This window comes from Hippoglossus hippoglossus, chromosome 1 (genome assembly GCF_009819705.1).
Source record: "Hippoglossus hippoglossus isolate fHipHip1 chromosome 1, fHipHip1.pri, whole genome shotgun sequence".
Lineage (NCBI taxonomy): Eukaryota > Metazoa > Chordata > Actinopteri > Pleuronectiformes > Pleuronectidae > Hippoglossus > Hippoglossus hippoglossus.
This window is the reverse complement of record NC_047151.1, coordinates 16,976,298-16,996,453: the sequence shown is the minus strand read 5'-3', so window position 1 is coordinate 16,996,453 and position 20,156 is coordinate 16,976,298. Positions and strand designations below refer to the sequence as shown.

At 44.3% G+C, this 20,156-nt stretch overlaps 1 protein-coding gene across 5 annotated transcripts in view; it reads left to right on the top strand.

The window, feature by feature from the left end:
* The window catches only part of slit2 (slit homolog 2 (Drosophila)), an 89,164-nt gene that overhangs the window by 52,139 nt on the left and 16,869 nt on the right, over positions 1 to 20,156 (top strand). For 3 of the 5 annotated variants that reach the window (XM_034583015.1, XM_034583008.1, XM_034583043.1), the window contains 19 exons: positions 2,128 to 2,199; positions 3,450 to 3,521; positions 4,971 to 5,042; positions 5,294 to 5,457; positions 5,905 to 6,043; positions 7,736 to 7,807; positions 7,967 to 8,038; positions 10,601 to 10,672; positions 10,948 to 11,091; positions 11,707 to 11,870; positions 12,227 to 12,250; positions 16,119 to 16,269; positions 16,405 to 16,479; positions 16,759 to 16,902; positions 17,438 to 17,581; positions 17,658 to 17,824; positions 17,942 to 18,074; positions 19,445 to 19,513; positions 19,799 to 19,870. In XM_034583015.1, coding sequence (XP_034438906.1) covers positions 2,128 to 2,199; positions 3,450 to 3,521; positions 4,971 to 5,042; positions 5,294 to 5,457; positions 5,905 to 6,043; positions 7,736 to 7,807; positions 7,967 to 8,038; positions 10,601 to 10,672; positions 10,948 to 11,091; positions 11,707 to 11,870; positions 12,227 to 12,250; positions 16,119 to 16,269; positions 16,405 to 16,479; positions 16,759 to 16,902; positions 17,438 to 17,581; positions 17,658 to 17,824; positions 17,942 to 18,074; positions 19,445 to 19,513; positions 19,799 to 19,870 — 2,022 coding nt within the window. The remainder of the gene's footprint in view (positions 1 to 2,127; positions 2,200 to 3,449; positions 3,522 to 4,970; positions 5,043 to 5,293; positions 5,458 to 5,904; positions 6,044 to 7,735; positions 7,808 to 7,966; positions 8,039 to 10,600; positions 10,673 to 10,947; positions 11,092 to 11,706; positions 11,871 to 12,226; positions 12,251 to 16,118; positions 16,270 to 16,404; positions 16,480 to 16,758; positions 16,903 to 17,437; positions 17,582 to 17,657; positions 17,825 to 17,941; positions 18,075 to 19,444; positions 19,514 to 19,798; positions 19,871 to 20,156) is intronic. The other 2 variants (XM_034583033.1, XM_034583024.1) reach the window with 2 other exon arrangements.

Sequence of the window (20,156 nt, the reverse complement as noted above, 5' to 3'; positions counted from 1 at the left end):
TTTCCAAACCCCCCTGGTCCTGTAAAAACAGTATCAGGATACACTCTGACTTGATTCAGACCAGCCGCCGTTTGTGTGTGTGTGTGTGTGTGTGTGTGTGTGTGTGTGTGTGTGTGTGTGTGTGTGTGTGTGTGTGTATGTGTGTGTGTGTGTGTGTGTGCTCACATAAGAAGAAGCACACGCGTGTTTGTGTTGTGTGTGTGTGCCTGTAAAGAATCCTCCTTTTCATCTGCCTCTGTTTGTAAAGTCTTAGTCCAGGATCACTTTTCTGATCCCAGCATCACAGAATAATGCCTGATGTGCACTTACAGGCATGTACAGGTTCACATCTTAAAATGCTTTGCATGAGTTATTTATTAGACATTTACATTTTGTATTTACTCCATGGAATTATGAGCATAAACCAGATTAAGGGGAACATTTGAGATCTTCTTTCAACGCCTGTCACCCAATGTCTGCTGGCTCCAGCCTTCCTCCTTGAACGCTTACAGGGAAAGCGGTACAGACAATGTTTGGATGGACGATGTCTTCAAATGACTGTTTTGTTTAATAGTCCATAATCTAAAGCTGTTACATTTAGTGTAATTGGGGGGAAAAAGGAACTAAGAAAATACTCACGTTTGAAAGGTTGGAACTAGAAAACATATTTAATCCATTTTCATAATTGTGGCTTCTATTGGTCGATCAATTAATCGCTCCAGACGTGGATGCTAAAAGGCTAAGTTTGGATTTCAAGTTGGAAATGTCCCAGTTAATTATCCTCACCTATATTTACTAGTCTTCTAAACACCTCACTCTATAATTTTCCTTTAGATTTGGAAACAAATGATCACAGGTTTCGATGCAGCAGGTGGAAGCGCAGGTGATAGATGATAGCTACGACTCTGATTATATGATCACTGACACAGGAATGTGAGGAATGTGGCTGGGCATTAGCCGTTAGCCGATTTTGCCTCGTGGAGGTCACTGCGACACAGTCGGGGTCAAGAGCTGGAAGGTCGGTGGTGAAAGGTCAAATAGTCCGTCTGGAACCTTGGTCTGTGTCGGCGGTAGACAAAACACACACACACACACACGCACACACACACACGCACACACACACACAATCGAGCAGTACCTTTCCTTTTTCCAGTTAAGATGTTTCTCTGAAGTTGAGATGATGAAACGATAAAGTCTGATTTATTCAGTACCTGCATTTTACATCCCGTAATACATCTACATCCTGCGGGCAGCTGAATCCATTATTGTGTGTGTCTGTGTTTGTGTGTGTGTGTGCGTGCATGTGTGTCCTTCACTAAATCAAGTTGCTATACCAACCAGCGACAGCATGTGTTTCACTTGGCAGCAGATTTGATCTATGTGAGACACCTGGTCGTGCATGTGACTATATTTATGTACTAATGTGAGTGTGCGTGTGCGAGAACATTTATTAGCACACACGCGTGTATGTGTGTGTCAGTCACTGCAGTAAATTTATGGGTTTGTTTTTGTTTAGTTTTTTTTACTGTATCCCAAGCTGCAGCTTAGTTAAAGTGGCTGAACGCTAAATCTCTGTAAACCCCAGTGATCATACTCACACACACACACACACACACACACACACACACACACACACACACACACACACACACACTCATCCATCACTCACTCCTTAAAAGCAGAGGAAGGTGGTGGCGGGGGTGATGGAGAGATGAGTGGGAGTAATGAGAGGAGGAACGGAATGCTGGAAGCGGAGGTCACTAGTGCCCCCTACAGGTTCTTTAATAATTCAAACCCTCTTATTACTGACTTGGATGGATGCTCAGAGCAGACAATTGAATTGCGTCTGGCTCCAGCTACGTGGACACTTGTCAGGGGAAGTGTTTTTTTTGTGTGTGTCACTGAGAGATGAATAGAGACAACTGATTATATTTGGCGAAGGAGTGCTCTGTGTGCAAAGAACTCAATTTTGCTGATGATCCGTCTGGCTCTGAAGTTCCCCCGGTGCATTTTGAAGATTACATCAAGTACTTGTGCTGCAACGCAAGTGGCTCGGTGACAGCTTGGCTTAACTCTCTGCCACCTTTTTTTTTTTTCTCTCTTTCTCTTCTCCCCCTCGTTCTTCTCTACATCTCTCTATCTGTCCAGTGATCTCAGCGAGAACCAGATCCAGGGGGTCCCAAGGAAAGCCTTCAGGGGAGCTGTGGAGATCAAGAACCTGTAAGTGGCATCGTGCATGTGCATGTGTGTGTGTGTGTGTGTGTGTGTGTGTGTGTGTGTGTGTGTGTGTGTGTGTGTGTGTGTGTGTGTGTGTGTGTGTGCGCGTGCAAATACGTGTCTCGCCATGTTTGCAAATGCGCATAACCCCTGTGTGGTTGTGCATCAATATTTCATTGTGTTAAATGTCATGTGCCTCCTGTTTGCTGTATTGACTGGCACTGCTGCTCATTAGCAGCCCTGTGTGTGTGTGTGTGTGTGGGTGTGTGTGGGTGTGTGTGGGTATGCAATGGACGTCAGTAGCATTTGTGTTGTTTTTCTCTTTGCTTTGCCTCAGTCATGGTTCCGATGATTAAAGATAATTGTTGGTCATTTTGCAGGTAATTGCCCAGCAGTAATTCTATAAATATGGATATTTACAGTTATTTTGCTGCATCCTGGGGTTTTTTCCACATCAGATAATTTATTTTGAAATGTCTTGCAATTATTTTAAAAGGACAGGACAGAGTGTGTTTGCTTGTGTGTTGTGTGTGTGCTTCTGTTTAGGGGGTAAAGAGTGGTGGTTTTACTACATTAATGCGGCCCTTTGTGTAAATGGTTTGAATTTAGGGTTAGGATTAAGTTTAGGTCAAGGATGAGGCATTACATTTGTAGGGGTTATGTTCAGGGGCTAGATAATGCATTTTGCCAATGAAGGGTCCCCGAAGAATAGTTTAAGACAAGGTGGTGTGTGTGTGTGTGTGTGTGTGTGTGTGTGTGTGTGTGTGTGTGTGTGTGTGTGTGTGTGTGTGTGTGTGTGTGTGTGTGTGTGTGCGTGTGTGCGTGTGTGTGTGTGTGTGTGTGTGTCCCTGAGCACACATTAGCATGCGGGTGACAGCACATGATTTACTGTCCTTATGTCTTAATTAAATTGTTTCAGCAAAGCGATTCTGAGAAAGGGGGGGGTGGGGAGAGAAGGGCGAAAGAGGTAAAGAGCAGCGCATACAAATGAGACGTCAGATTGAGGAGAGCAGGAAGAGGGAATGGATCCAGAGATAAATACACGGAGAATTACATCTGCACAAAGAACAAAGAGCTCAGGAGACAGAAGTAAAGCGGAAGAGAAAGTGAGCGAGTGAGGTAGAGAGCGGTTGTTGATGACTTTGTTCGGCGGAGTTGATGTATATTCATCTGTAGCTGGCTGTGCTATAAGACACCTTTACATCTTTACCTCCTTTTTTCTTTCTTTTGTGTGTGTGCGTGTGTGTCTGCAGCCAGTTGGACTACAACCACATCAGCTGTATTGAGGATGGAGCTTTCCGAGCATTGCGTGACCTGGAAGTGCTGTGAGTACCTGTTTATTCAGTTGTCCCGCTGTAACGGCAGAGGAGGGGTGGATGAAGAACACTAACAGCAGTGGGATGTGGAGCGGCTAATATCCTCGTTGACCTTTAAAAGACTGCATTGCCTGTGCAGCACTTGGAAACTGGACGCTCTCATATATAAATTCAGATGTTTCACTTAATGCATGGCTCCGTGACTATTATATATGGTTCATTAAAAAGGTCACCATGTCATTAGTGACACTAAACAGACGTCTATTCTGTCCTGAAGTCGGTAATGATGACGGTCTTAATGACAGATGTGAATTTTCATCATATTGTGATGTAAGTGCAGGTAGCTTTAGTTCCAGGTCAGTATATTAGATGCAGAGTTCCGTTCACTGTTAATTAACTAGAAGCAACACAATATTATACTTTAAATGCTGAGCTGAGTGACAAGTCAGATCAACTTCACTGACACCTACATTTTTTAACATTAATTGTTCCACTGTTCATTCAGAAATGCTTGTTCTCGTTAGGTAACCAGAAACAATGGGGACAGGCACAAGGAAGATAAGAAGCTGAACTGTAGGGGAGGAGAAAAACACGCATTGTAGCTATCAAATAATTATTTGGAGTTAGGGCCTTTGCACATTAAAGGCGATCTGAATAAATGACACGAAATAGCGAATAATTTCGGAAGCGAATTTCAACGTTGCTCAATTTAGCAAATTAATTATAGGATCAAATTGAAATATTGCAACTCGATGATGATCTGATTGTTTTATTTATGGGGTACAACCAATGAAGAGAGGAGAACTTGGTGAGTTTCACTGGTTCAGCTTAAACTGTACCACAACCTCTTCAGGACATATTTCAGGATGTCCGTGGGAATGTTTGAAGAACGGCTGCAGCACCAAGATCACAGGTTATACTTGAGTATTTGATTTGACGAAAGTCCTATATGTTTGGAAACTATCCCAGTTGTGCGCATTTGGTTCATTTATTTTCTTCAACAGGAAGATCCAAGTAGGCTACATCATATCGAACACAACAATAACTGTGAGCAATGGCTAAAGACAAATATATTAAATAAGTCGACGAATAAACTTTTAATCTGACTGGATAGAGGAGGAAGTTGTTTTTCTTCTACTATTACTGCTTCAAATAACATGCATTCTGATTGGTTAGATGTCGGAAGCAAAAACTAGGAAAAGTCGATTCACATTTCTCCTGCCTCAATCACTTCAGTCGTCATTTTATCACCTCCTCCGTCGCCTTCTCTCTTTTCTGCATTGCAGTCATTCCAGTTAAAGTAACTGTTGTTCGACATTTATTAGCCTCTGCCTCGATTCTTCGTAGAAACATAAACCAGGTTTAAGTCACTTCCCTATTTCTGTGTGCAACAAATTTCCCGGAAAGGCTTCACTGAATCTAAGTGGGATGTTGTTTTCTGATCTTTTCTCTCCTCAGCACCCTCAACAACAACAACATCAGCCGACTGTCTGTGGCCAGTTTCAACCACATGCCAAAGCTCAGGACCTTGTAAGTGGCACCACAGAGTATTTGGTTCACACTGCGGACCTGAGCAGGGGGATTTCTCTCATCCGTCTCTAGTTGTACAATTAATTGATCGACCTGGAACTTCCACCTCTCTCCCCCTCCACTCCCACTCCCCTTCCTCAAATATATCATCACTCCATCCCTCAACACCTGGTCTAACCACTTGTCGATCCCCTCTCCTCCCCATCCCCTCTCATCCCTCCGCCTCCTCCTCTCTCTCCCCCCCCCCCCAGTCGCCTGCACTCCAACAACCTGCAGTGTGACTGTCACGTGGCCTGGCTGTCGGAGTGGCTGCGACAACGCCCCCGTCTGGGTCTTTACACGCAATGCATGGCCCCCCCACACTTGAGGGGACACAACGTGGCAGAGGTGCAGAAGAAGGAGTTTGTGTGCACAGGTAGGGGAGGTGATGTGTGGACTGTTTGATGTGTTGTTTGCTTCTTGACTTACATCCGCTTGCTGTCTGACTGTGGCGAAAAAACATCCTTTGCTTTGTTTCGTTTGCTTTTTTCTTACTGTCCTTTGCTCACGCTTTTCAAGATGAAGACGAAGGCAAGTACTCATCTTCCATTTCTTGGCATTGCATCAACCTTGCATTTGATGTAATATGAAGAGTTTCTTTCTAGCATATTTTAGATAAAAGAGCAGCCAATGCAAGAGCACAAATGACACTTTTGACAGGCAAGGACGCTGTCACATTAAGGGAAAGCATCTCTCTCCCACCTGCCCACTTGCTATGCTCTGCCTGCTGCTTCCCACTTTGATTTTCCTCCTTCGCCTCTGGGAGTCACATCAACCATCACCTGTTATCCATGGATATCATTGGCCCTTTGTCTCTGTGTAGGTCACCAGTCGTCCTCGTCCTCGTCCTGCAGTGTGTTACAGTGCCCAGAGTCGTGCACCTGCAGTAACAACATCGTGGACTGCAGAGGGAAGGGACTGACAGAAATACCCACCAACCTGCCTGAAACCATTACTGAGATGTAAGACACGCACTCGTATAATGAGACACACACACACACACACACACACAAACCTCTTTACTACTCTACATGCATATACATGTGCTCCTGCACAAAAACTCCTGTACTCACACTTGGTGCGGTGATATTTCCCTTGTTCTTTCCCCACGCACTTCTCCATCTCCTCTTCTTTTGTCTCTCTCCACTTCTCTTTCTGTGCAGTAGAATAAAACCACACGTCTGTGAAATGAGAAAGCCTGGTCATGCAGCTCTTCCCTGCTTAAGAAAATAATAAAGGGATGAGGGAGGAAGATTCAAAGGATTAATCTGAAGGACAAGAAAGATCATATCTCTATTTAAAGGGAGCATCGAGAGGAGAGGAAGGATCACAGCAGGCACGTTTAAAATGACAAAGTATCAGTCAGCGCTATAGACCTGAGACATAAGATTTAAAGAGATAGATAACCCAAAAATGAAAATTCGCTCTTTATCTACTCAGCACTATGCCGATGGAAGGGTGGGGGAAGTGTTTGAGTCAACAAAACACTTTTGGAGCTTCAGGGGTAAACAGCGTTGCAGCCAAATCCAATACAATTAAAGTAAATGGTGACCGATTCTTAAAAGGCCTCCATTCTGCTCCTGTGGTGTCATCCAAGTGTGCGTAAGCCCCGACATTCAAATTCGACTCGAGGCGGCGCCATGTACACCGTGGGTAATACGTCAATGTCAAACGCACACCGTCTACCAACCAATCAATGTCAAGTAGAGGTAGACGTAGGTGATGACGACAGGATGTACATATGTCATACAAAAGTCTTAAGTCCACCCCCTAAATCTAAATGTGAAACTAAAACTAACCGGATCAAATATAAACAATGCAACCAAAAAAACAAAGACACGACTAAAACATGATTTAGGACATGACCTTGACCTGAGACTTGACTTAAGACCAGCTGTGACTTTAGAGAGGAATTCAAACTGTGGTTGATTCATCTGAGACCAGAGACGCGTGTCGTGTCACCACTGATTTAAGAGTTGGCTTGAGACTGATGCTGTGACAGGACTTGGCAGCTTGACTTGGACAAGTGAGGTTACAGGAGACACTCGCGTTGAAACCTGCTTTGAAAAGACTTGACTCGACGGAGGGAAGGGTCGAGCTGAACAGAGGAGAACAGCAAATGAAAAACAAACTCATTTTAGGGAAATGCTTCACAATCAAGTGCTTGGTTTGCAAATCATGTTCCGCCGCCTTTCTTGTCACGGTGACTGAACATGTGAAATGTTTAGAGAACGTTTGTTTTGGTCTGTTTTCCCTTTTGTATCCCCCCCCCTCCTCTCTCTCTCTCTCTCTCTCTCTCTCTCTCTCTCTCTCTCTCTCTCTCTCTCTCTCTCTCCCTCTCTCTCCTGGCTTGATTTGTTTGGGCCTGACTGACGCGGAGTCTGACTGGCACTTAATGGAACACTGCCCAGATAGTTGCGTGTTTGTGTGTGTGTGAGTGTGTGACTGTACACATGTTAAAAAGGGCAAAAGATCAAAGAAATGTGACAGACTTTGGCAGCGGTCATCAAAGCGTCTTATCTGGAAATGTTCCCCTCGGCCGGAGGCCCCGGGAATGAACTGCAGTCAGCGATACAGCAGAGATAGCTCAGTGATAGGGGAATGTTAATGTCTTTCCTCAATGGTCTGCGTGTGTGTGTGTGTGTTTGTTCCAGCCGACTGGAGCAGAACGCCATCAAGGTGATCCCAGCTGGAGCCTTTTCTTCGTATAAGAAGCTGCGCAGGATGTGAGTAGATGAAGAGACACGTGTATTGTTCAGCCTGTCAACTGTCCCCAACAACCTCTGTTCCTGTCCTGTTTGTGGCCGTCGTTGTGTTTCGCTCCCTCACTGACTCTGTGTCTCTCTCTTTCTCGTTTCCTTTTTCTTTTGCTCTCTTCTTCTCAGAGATTTGAGTAACAACCAGATATCGGAGCTGGCCGCGGACGCCTTCCAAGGTCTGCGCTCCCTCAACTCTCTGTGAGTACTGCGTGACATGTTTGTATTTACAGTAAGAGGCAGTTTACGCAGAACAGACAAAATATCGCAGTACAACCCTTTTAAATCTCGTGAGGAAAATCGAATTCTTCTCAAATCTTTAGCCCGCCTCAAAAACTGTTTGTCTCACCCTCAAATTCATTTCTGCAGTGTTTCTATAAAAAGAAACACTGTAACTTAGGAACCTTTCGCAAAGAAATCATCTGACTGCTTGTATTTCTTGCCCTATTGGACTTCATTTATAATTTTTGGGGAAAGAAATAATGACCAAAATCGTACAGCCAAATCTATGAAAAAGAAATATCCTTTAATTTTAGCACATTTGCAGTACAAGTGAAAAAACCAACGCGCCAGGTCAAAACCATTTTCAAACCATTTTAGATGCACTTTTGGCGTCTTCCTCCTCAGCTTGACTCTCTGGTCAGAACGTCTGCTTTGCGTGTGAAGCTGTGTGCAGGAAGATGGAGAGAGGCAGCAGAAGAGCGAGGGAGAGAGAGAGGAAGAGAGGAAGAGAGAGAGATGTAGAGTTATTTCATGAAGGAGTTATATTAAGGTCTCGTCTCTCCAAAGTCAATAATTCATAAATGCTGAATTGCTGAATGGTGGCTTTTGCCACCTCATTACACATTCACCACAGAGAGAATGGGACACACACATTCATGCTGACACACCACATACAGTATGGCTTTCACATTAAGCTGCAGCGTGTGCTCGTTGTGTGTCAGTGTTTTAGTTTGAAAGGATGTAAATGAGCCATCGAGCCTGTGTGTGTATTCACATATGTGTCTGTAATGATTTCTCTATTTTGAATTTATTCCTGTTTTTTAGCCAAGACTTTAGCTCGAGGTGTCTGATGTTGAAGTTCATACTCAGTACTGCCGCTGCATACGCTAACAGGGATTATAAAGACTCCTTCACACACGTTATTTGTTCACGCTCCTCCAAAGCGTCGGCGGCTGTGCGGCTCAGGGAGGCCTGCATGGGCACCGGCGCTGCGGAGGCACACTGGTTTATGAGATGGAAAACCACAAGCAGCTGAGGGTTTTCACTGAAACACGAAGCTGCAACGGAGTTTTTAAAAATGTTGGAAGATTTTTGCAACTATAACAAAATACTAGCACTAAAAATTTATTAGCTCTTTTTATTGTCCTTTTAAAAATGTCTCGATGTAGCGGTCTACGCTAGTGTGTGTGTGTGTGTGTGTGTGTGTGTGTGTGTGTGTGTGTGTGTGTGTGTGTGTGTGTGTGTGTGTGTGTGTGTGGGGAGGGGGAGCAGAACGGTACGTGCTAATAGGTGATGTGTGCGAGAGACAAATGAAGCGTTCATTCCCCACATCGTGTGTTTCCCAACCTCAGGTCTCTCAGGGACAGCCACTCAGCACAATGAAATAAAAGCCAATCTGAAACACATGTCTTTAGACTGCCTACATATACAACTCAACTCAGCGTGGAGCGCAAAGATGAACGATAACTCTGTGTGCGTGTGTGTGTGTGTGTGTGTGTGTGTGTGTGTGTGTGTGTGTGTGTTTGTGTGTGTGTGTGTGTGTGTGTGTTTGCGACTAAGGTATTTGTTGGGCCAGGCGGTGGCAGCCTCGGCCGTGACCTGTTTGTGTATGTAATCTGATGTATTTATAAAAAGCATTTCTCTGATAACTGTGTACATTCCTCACACTGCAGCCACAGCAGGATTTATGTGGGAATTTGTTCACTTTGACGTTTCGATGAAAAGTGTTCACAACACATTATTCTTCATATCCTGAGTGTTTACATGCAGCCAGGTGTTGGCACCAAGTCAGAGTCAGTGTTTGGGCTGCTATCGTTTTAACCCTAGAGGGTCTTATCTCATTCTTATCCTTTATTTTTGTATTTCTTACAAATCATTATCTCTGATTTATTTTTATATATCATAGTATTTTTAACAGCCTTATTTTTATGCTGCCTTCGTGTAATACCTGCAGGAGTTGGACGCACTGTGAAACCTCCCATTAGTCTAATTTGGTCAAATTTAGCTCTAATTTCCAAGATGGTTTCACCCGTCATTAAACGAGAAGTCACATCGGATAAGTTGCTGAAGTGTGATGTTTTTATCGCGTTACGTATTTGTGTATGCAGTGGTGGAAAGTAATTACGTTTTATGAATGTTTATATTACAGCTTAATTTGATTTCAAACTGATTAATGAAGGCTTTGCAGCCATTTTGCTCCAGATTTGGACACTTGTGAGTTTGGCTGAGATATTGTAGCTGTCAGACGTTTGAGATAACTTTTCCCACAGGCTGCTCATAATTAATGCCTGTTACATGAACGCAGCGTTTGTCACTGGATAACTGTCAGACACTTTTTTTTACCACTAACAAAATATTAATTTTATCTTATAATTGATTCATCTCTATCATAGTAAATATTCATCTAGCCTGGAAGTTAGACAATAACCCCCCGGAATATTTTAGCACTGGATATGTTGAGTGTTAATATTAATATAGTATCATTGTGTAATATAAGTGGATTTATTCATGACTTATTAATGCAGTGTTTGTTCTCCACAGGGTACTATATGGGAACAAGATCACTGAGATATCCAAAGGACTGCTTGAGGGACTATTTTCTCTGCAGCTATTGTGAGTAGACACACACTAACACACACACGCTCACGCACACAAGTTAGTGGCAGCTGAGAGTTCACAGTTTCAGCTCATTGATATTCTGCTTGAAAGTTCTTAGCTAAAAAATGTCATCAGAGTGGACACATCATGGTTAAAATCCATCATCGCTGACCTGTAGCATTTGAAACGCTCATCCAAGAACGATAACAGAACAAGCCTTCATTCTCCATCTCTCTCTCTCTCTCTCTCTCTCTGTCTTTCTTTCTCTCTCTGTCGCTTCCTTCTTTCAGGTTACTGAATGCCAATAAGATAGCGTGTCTGCGAGTGGATGCATTTCAGGACCTCCACAACCTCAATCTGCTCTCGCTCTATGACAACAAGCTCCAGACCATCGCCAAGGGAACTTTCGCCTCGCTAAGAGCCATTCAAACGCTGTACGTGCACAAACACACATACGCACACTTTAAAGCGGTTGCAAGCAATCATCCTGAGTCAACAATTGGGATATAAGTGATACATATCCATTCATCCAACCATTATCTATACTGCTCATCTATTGAGGGTTGTGGGGCAGCTGGAGCCAATCCCAGCTGACATCGGGTGAGAGGCAGGGTACGGCAAGGCTGACATATAGAGACAAACAACCATTCACGCTCACATTTCAAGTCTCCAATTGACCTAACCCCAATCTGCATGTCTTTGGACTGTGGGAGGAAGTCGGAGTACCCATAGGCCTGCTCTGCACCGGACCTCTGCCTCGAGCAAACCCACATAGACATGAGGAGAACAGGCAAACTCCACACAGGAGGCCCTGGCCAACAGATATACTTTAAAATAACCTTTGTTATGTTTTTATGGATTTTTTGTGTCTATAGTCTCATAGATAGGTTACTTTCACTTGTGAGTTACCTGGTAACAGAATGTAAAGTAGAAATATTGATGCTGTGTAACCAGCAACTAAATATACCCAAATATTCCCAAAAGCTTATGTGTGTTTTTTTTTGTGTGGTCTGTGTCCATGGTTGTGTGTGATGTGTGTGTTGGATCAGTCACTTAGCCCAGAACCCGTTCGTCTGTGACTGCCATCTGAAGTGGCTGGCTGACTACCTGCAGGACAATCCCATCGAGACCAGCGGTGCTCGCTGCACCAGCCCGCGGCGGCTCGCCAACAAACGAATCGGACAAATCAAGAGCAAGAAGTTCCGCTGCTCAGGTATAAACGCACACGCTCGCACACACACACACACCACCTTATATACACACACCAATTCTTTTTATTTCTTACTATCCACACATGCACACACGGATTGATGTTTCGTACAATATCCTCTCCTGTGTTTTCATTTTGTGTTTTCCTGCTGAGATTTTCCCTCGGCCTCTCTTTACTAACCTCAACTCTCTTTTTTGAGCATCTCTTATTATTACACACACACACACACACACACACACACACACACACACACACACACACACACACACACACACACACACACACAGTACTTTCGTCTTTAGTCCATCCTTTTGTTCTCATGTTGTTCTTCACTTACAATTTCTCTCTCTCCCCATTAGCTAGAGAACAGTATTTCATTCCAGGTATTGTACACTGAGCATGTGTGTGTGAGTGTGTGAGAGAGTGTGTGTGTGTGTGTGTGTGTGTGTGTGTGTGTGTGTGTGTGTGCAATACACGTTTTGTTCACTCATGGTGCACGGATGCTGCCCACGTGCACACTCTTGACACTAGGAGTGACTTGCCTTGACTGACACCTTTTGGATGCTGAAACATTTTCTTTTAATGAACTGATGCACATCATTATGCATCACGTCCAACCAGGCAGCAGATAATCACGCTCTTGTCCTTGCACCGGCTTTTTGATGGTAACCGTAACCTTGACGATGGAGCAGGGGTTGGGAACCTGTTTCCTATCAAGGGCCATTTCAATTTTTATAACACCCTTCGCAGGCCGTTCTAAATTATTCAACACATATATCACACTAAAGTCTGTAATGTGATGGCTGGAACGGCTTCTCTCGACTTCTGATGTCAGATGGTATTGATGATGATGATGATGAAGATAGTCACAGATGGTTTTAGCCAATACTACTTGCCCAAACACATTCGGCAGTACCATACATGCCTTCCAAAGAAAGTAATTCCTCTGTCGTGCAAACTAGATAGTCATCACAAATATGTAACAGCCCAGAGAGAAAAACTGAAATCCTTCTTGTGTTGTCCGTCATCGTTTTTTCAATATTTTGTGCCATACCAGTAATCTGCTCTGCAACGATTCGTGAAGACAAACTTTGCACTTTTGGTTGGAGCAGCGTCACAGTGGCAGCGAGGTTGTGTTCACTAGTTCTCATTCTGAATGAGGTGTTAGCCCGTTAGTAATTAGCTCTCTCACCAGAATGTGGTCTTGTGAAAGCTGCTGGCCACACAAACTCCTCTGAAGAGCATTTACTTTACCCAAAGTCACTTGTCCTTGCATCTCATCGAGCTAGGCTGCATGTTTCTAGCTGTTGCAATGCTTTAGATTTTCATCACTGCAAACAAGTCTTTTACCTTTGCAAAAAAACGTTTCCATGACCGATGCTTGTGACAGCTACACTGTTCTCGTACCGATTCAGGGTCCTGATCAAATGCTCCCGTGGGTCGTATATGGCCCAGACACTGAAGTTACTCACTCCTGCGATAGCTCAGGTCGCTGTCAATTGGATACTGAACGTGTAAAACTCCGTATTAATAAATGTATATTGGTATAGAGATTACAGTGACTATATTCAACACTCTCCTCCTTGTTTCTTAGCACATCTAATGATAGCTAATGCATGAGCGTGTGTCCGCGAGCATCTGTCTGTTTCGCCCACTACAGAACATCAAAAGGTCACACCGTTACCATGCTCAGTGGGGTGCTGTAAAATATGTAAATCAGACATGCATATGAGATCAGTAGCAGGGCTAAAGGCGGTCATTACCACAGCTGCACACAGAGAAGGCATGGTGTGTGCATGTGTGTGTGTGTGTGTGTGTGTGTATATGTGTGCGTGTGTTTGCGCAGTCATTAACTCTGAAACTCACCAGGGGGACAGAGGTTTCAAAGCCCTGTTACCACATATGGGGCAAAGCTGAATAATTTACGATCATTTGCAGCTGAAAAGTTGAATAAACATATCTCGCATTATGTGAGACAACCTTGATATCGGGCCTTAGATCAATTTATCTAAAATCACGTAGCGTAATTTGTAGATTATATATCTCCCTCGAACCAAATGGCTTCGGTCGTGTGAATGAATCTTCTGAAATGATTGATGTAAAAAAAAATGCACAAAGCAAAATTATGCTGGAATGAGGAATAAAAACTTTTCTGTTCATCGCTGTGGTTTAATTTGTGCACAATCCCCCCAAAAAATACGTTTGCATCAGTCGTATTTCACATGAACGAGGCCGGGGATGTGTGTCGGATGAAAGTGCCCAGCACCCTGTGTCATCTCGCGCCAGCACGCTTCTCACTATTCACAAGTCATTACCTCTTTAAATGAACCTCTGCCCGGGGACTCAACTCGAAGAAAATTGCAGCGTCTTTTTATGGGTTTTCATCATTTTCTCTCCTGTTATATTAAACGAGTGAAATCCCTTCTTCTTTCTCCTACTGCCTCTCTCACACACTCAAGGAGTACACCATGTCGGCTGTAAGTAACACACACACACACACACACGTGGTTTCACCGTCAACTTCCGAATCCCTCACCTCTCGTCCCTGAGCTGGCCTCTGACCTTTGACCTCTACCACAGTGACCTTGAACCCTCCTGTGACCCCTCGTGTCTGTTTGCAAACTACAAATGAAATTTACACTTAAGCACATAATGGTTTGTGTATTTCTATCTGTGTATGATTGTGTGTGTGTGTGTGTGTGTGTGTGTGTGTGTGTGTGTGTGTGTGTGTGTGTGTGTGTGTGTGTGTGTGTGTGTGTGCGTGCGTGCGTGCGTGCGTGCGTGCGTGCGTGCGTGCGTGTGTGTGTGTGTGTGTGTTCCTCGAAGTCAGGGCTTCTCTTGCCTTCAGTGCTGCTGTAACTCTCCTCCCACTGCTCCTGCTCTCCTGTGATGTGTAGAAAATGTCTTTAGATGTTCCTCGTCTCTCCTCTTTTTTTTAATTCCCTCCTTCTCCTGCTCTTTGTTGATCACTTTACGTGCCCGTCTGATCTTATCCTCCTCTCATCCTCCTCTCATCCTCCTCTCATCCTCCGCTCTCCTAATTTCAATAGATAAATTTTCTAAAGTCAACCACCTCTCTTTTCCTCGTGCTTCTCATCCTTCATCTTTTCCTTTTTCTCTCTTACTGCTCTCCTACCCTGCTCTCTCCCACCTCTCCTGCCCACAGCCTAATTTTCTTCTCCTCTTCTCTTTTCCCATTCCCTCCTCTACTCCTCCTCTAAACTCTTCTCTCGTCCGACTCGCCTTCTCTCATATACTTGCTCCCCTCTTCTGTCCTCCCCTCCCTTCTTGTTCTCTCCTTCTCAAACTCTCATGTACTTCTCTCCTCTCCTTCTCATCCTCTCATTTCCTCCTCTCCTACCCTTCATCTCCTCCTCTCACCTTCTCCAATCCTCACCTTCTCAAAGCTTCTTCTCCTTCCTGAACCCTCCCCTGATCTTGCACCTCTCTCCTCCTCCTCCTCCGATCCTCCTCCTCCTCTCCCCTCCACCCTTCCCATCCCTGTGTTCCAGCGGAGGAGCAGTCAGTCAGCAGGTTGTTCCTTTGTGCTTGATCTAACCATGTGGCTGCCAGGTTCCGATAGTGGAACATGGTTCTGTCAAGCACCATGGAACGGCCCTGCGAAACCCTGCAGCATGGCCAAGATGCAAGAGACAGCGATCTCCTGTCACCCCAGCAACCTCTGTGTGTGTGTCTGTTTGTGTGGGAGAGAAACAGAGAAAGGGAGAGTGTGTGTGTGTGTGTGTGTGCAGTTTGATAGATGACTGCCCGGGTGTGTGTTAGCATTTTTCCGCTGTGATTAGATTTTTGATGTTCTCCTGTTTGTGCTGTGGTTCCTAACACTAACAGTCACTTTGCCGTCTGACAGGACAGAGAAACTCCAGTGTTTCTTCTCGTGCGTGTGTGCCTGTATACATGTCTCCGTCTTGACAGTTTGTATGTCTTGTGGACTTGGCTGCCTGACGCTCATGAGTTATGTTGCATATGATCATAATCAGCAATGTTTTTCGAACATCTTTGGTTCATTTGGACAAACAGCCCCCCCACCCCCCCACCCCCCCCGCTCCCCCCTGCTCCCGACCTAAAGCAGCATAGCCCGTCTGCAATGTCTCAAAATTCCCTTGTTGTGTCACGACCTTAACTTTGGCCGTTTGCAGAGTTTGTGTTGGAAGCCGTAACGGTAAACGCTGGGACTGGGTTTGTTTGCGTGGCGAGGGCGTGCACTGACACTGTGGCTGTGATTGTGAACAGGTACTGAGGATTACCGCAGCAAGCTCGGAGGGGACTGCTTCGCCGACTTGGCCTGCCCCGAGAAGTGTCGCTGCGAGGGCACCACGGTCGACTGCTCCAACCAGAAACTCACCAAAATACCAGATCACATTCCCCAGTACACCGCAGAACTGTGAGTCAAGCTGGATTTGTGTGGCATAAAAGCATATCTGTGCGTCGACCTTCATCTTCTCCTCCTCTGTCTGTATTTATTCAATTGTTCTCTCTCTCTTTGTCTCGGACCACCTCCTCTCTCCTCTGTTCTCAGGCGCCTCAACAACAATGAATTCACTGTGCTGGAGGCGACGGGGATCTTCAAAAAGTTGCCTCAGTTGAGGAAGATGTGAGTCAGACGTGTTGTAAACGTAACATGTGGTTGTGTGAAAGTCGAACTCAGGTCACACAGAAAAAAATATGATTGTAAACATGAATTGAAAGTGAACCATGTGTATTTCTCTGTGTAATCCTAACTCCCTCCTCACTACTCCTATCTTTATTTTTCCCTCTTGCTGCCTTTGTCCTCGTCTCGTCCTCTCTACATCTTTCTTCTCTCTCGTTGTCACTCTTTTCATCCTTGCTCCACCCTCTTACCTTCCTTGCTCCTGCTTCCCACTCCCCGCAGTAACCTGAGCAATAACCGTATCACTGACATAGAGGAGGGGACATTTGAAGGAGCCTCAGGGGTGAACGAGCTGATTCTCACCTCCAACAGACTGGAGAACGTACACCACCGCATGCTGAAGGGACTGAGTGGCCTCCGCACACTGTGGGTACACACACAAAATGCATATGTGATCTAATTATCATGTCATGAATGCATAATATTCAAATACACTCTGCACTCTGTAAAATGTGAACACAGGTTTACAATCCATGACAGAGTATTAGGGCCATGTTGAAGAAAAAAACTGAGAATAAAGTCGTAATATTACGAGAAAATGTTGTCATATTACGAGAATAAATTCAAACTTTTTTTAGGAAATAAGCTGCAAATTTCTTACAAATGATTTACAAACTTTATTCTTGTAAAATAAAAATAAAATCTCAAGGTTTAAGCTTTCTCGTAAATTACAATTAAAATTACTAACTTTATTCTCTATAATCTTTTATTCTTTTTAAATTATGACTTTTTTCTTGTAACATTATTACTTATTCTCATATTATTTTTCCAACATGGCACTAAAACTCTGTCGTAATAATCTCATAAATATCTTTTTTTGTATATTTAATCACTTTTTCTTCTCTCTCTCTCTCTTTGTGTGTGTGTGTGTGTGTGTGTGTGTGTGTGTGTGTGTGAGTAGTATGCTGAGGAGCAATCGTCTCAGCTGTGTGAGTAACAGCAGCTTCGTGGGGTTGAGCTCGGTGCGTCTCCTGTCGCTCTATGACAACCAGATCACCTCTATGAACCCTGGAGCCTTCGACACACTGCACTCCCTGTCCACGCTGTGAGTACACTCACACTAAAGTAGGAAAATATAAACACACATTATGTGTCTCTAAGACCTCCTCTTCGTTCTGCAGAAATCTTCTGGCCAATCCCTTCAACTGTAACTGTCACCTGGCTTGGCTCGGCGATTGGCTGAGGAGGAAACGCATCGTCACTGGTAACCCTCGCTGCCAGAGCCCTTACTTCCTGAAGGAGATCCCCATCCAGGACGTAGCTGTCCAGGACTTTGCCTGTGAAGATGGTGAGACGGCCCACAATTCTCTGCAACACCTGCAGCTCTGACACATTTTGTCTTAGTTTTCGTCCAAACTTTTCCATTTTCTTTTCCATCATCTGTATGTTCATTCGTCCTCACCAGGTAACGATGAGAACAGCTGTTCTCCGGTGCTGAGGTGTCCCGCGGAGTGCTCCTGTCTGGACACTGTGGTGCGCTGCAGCAACAAGGGGCTCAGCACGCTGCCCAAAGGCCTCCCCAAAGAGACCACTGAGCTGTGAGTTTAGAACCAACACAACATGTATCACAAACTGGTTTAACGATCATAGAAAGGCTCGTATACGAGATGCTGCCTCACTGAAGACATTTCATTACTGTCCTGTGAAAACAATGTGTCTCACTGCTGGTGGTGTTTCACTGTCTTCTGTGGGGAATGTGATTACTTAATTAATGCGCAGGATTATTAAAGAAATGTCACACAGGGAAGGAAATAGGATCTCATTCATGCATGTAGGTATGTGTGTATTTGTGTGTGTACTTGTATATCTATCTTTGTGACTATCAAACCATACAGAGCGAGGACAGATTGGTCGGTTCTCACAACGTCAATGGGCCGTTTGAGGGTCAACACTTGATTTCAGGGTTAAGGTTAGAATTGTAAGGGTTTGCGTTTGTGGTTAGGCAATTAGTTGTAATGGTTATACAGGCAGTATATACGGCCACTAGGGGTCCCTCAATCAAAACAATATTAAACGATTTCGATTTATGACATCGTGAGGCAGCGTGGGATCATGGGTGTTGTTGTCTTCCCCACCATTACATTTAAAAATCTCCCTGATGAAGCTCAGGCACAAATCATGTTAACGGATGAGGTCACATATTAAAGTTTTACAGGAAATGGTGATGATTAATCGTGATCCATCACTGGCTGGCAGACTGTTTTTCATACATCATACGTCAGTTACCCCAGAAGTTACAGCAGAGATGGACAAAGCCAAAAAGCTGATATGTCAATTAAGCGGCGACCAAAATGAAACATCCCGTTACCTTGAATAAAATTGGGTGTTTATACATTGTTGGAAACATTTTGGATAATGTCAGTACACAAGTCAGCAAAATATATAACATAGGTCAAGTTATTTTTAGACATTTTAATGAAGAAATGTTTCATATTGTATCTTAAAGGTTAGAGTAAGTGGCAAGGGAATGCGTTATGTCCCCACAGAGATATAAGTGCGTGTGTGTGTGTGTGTGTGTGTGTGGTGTGTGTGTATGTGTGTGTGCGTGCATGTGTGGCTGTACTGTATTAGGATGCCAGTGGGGATATTAAACTCCAGTGTTTATTATGGCTCGCGCCGTAATGACTGCTCACACTGCTGGAGATGAGGAATTTCCCACACGGTTAAATAACTTCATTTTCTCCCGTCTCATTTTCTCTCTCTCCCTCTCTCTCTCTCTCTCTCTCTCTCCCTCTCTCTCTCTCTCTCTCTCTCTCTCTCTCTCTCTCTCTCTCTCTCTCTCTCTCTCTCTCTCTCTCTGTCTCTCTCTCTCTCTCTTTTTCCAATCCTCCTCTTTCTTTATTTCTCCTCTGTTTTCCACACCACCTCTCGCTCCGTGCCCTCCTCTCTCTCACCCTCTGTCTCTCAGGTACCTGGATGGGAACCACTTCACTCAGGTTCCTGCGGAGCTCTCCGAATACAAACACCTAACGCTGATGTAAGTCTCACCCACAGAGGACAGACATCACACACTCACACGTCCAGAATTACACAGTTATAATGAAGACCGTGACTTGGCCTGTGTTTCCTGCTCTCTGCTTTTACGAAGACTGACACTAACTGTCAGAGTCTGTGCTCTATCACTTTCGATTGGACCTGGTTTGGCCCTGATGTGGGTGTGATATTGGACTAAAGAAAATGCAGCACTGCACATGCTCTCTGTATGTGTGTGCGTTTGTTTACGCATGTGTGTTTTATGTATCTATTATTGTTTCCTTTTCAGTGACTTGAGTAACAACCAGATCAGCACATTGTCCAACCACAGCCTCAGTAACATGTCCGAGCTGCTTACCCTGTGAGTTTGGCTTTATCAGTCCCTTTGCAAAGTGTGTGCGCGTGTGTGTGTGTGTGTGCGTGTGTGTGTGTGTGTGTGTGTGTGTGTGTGTGTGTGTGTGTGTGTGCGTGCGTGCGTGCGTGCGTGCGTGTGTCTGTGATTGTCATAGTGTGTGTAATTCACTAATGCACAAAACAAAGATGCCCTCAATCAAATAATGAATTGAAGTAGAATGGCACTCAGTAGAGTGATCATCAAGATCCATGAATTATGAAAAATTATTATTGAAAAACAGCCTTTTTCACAA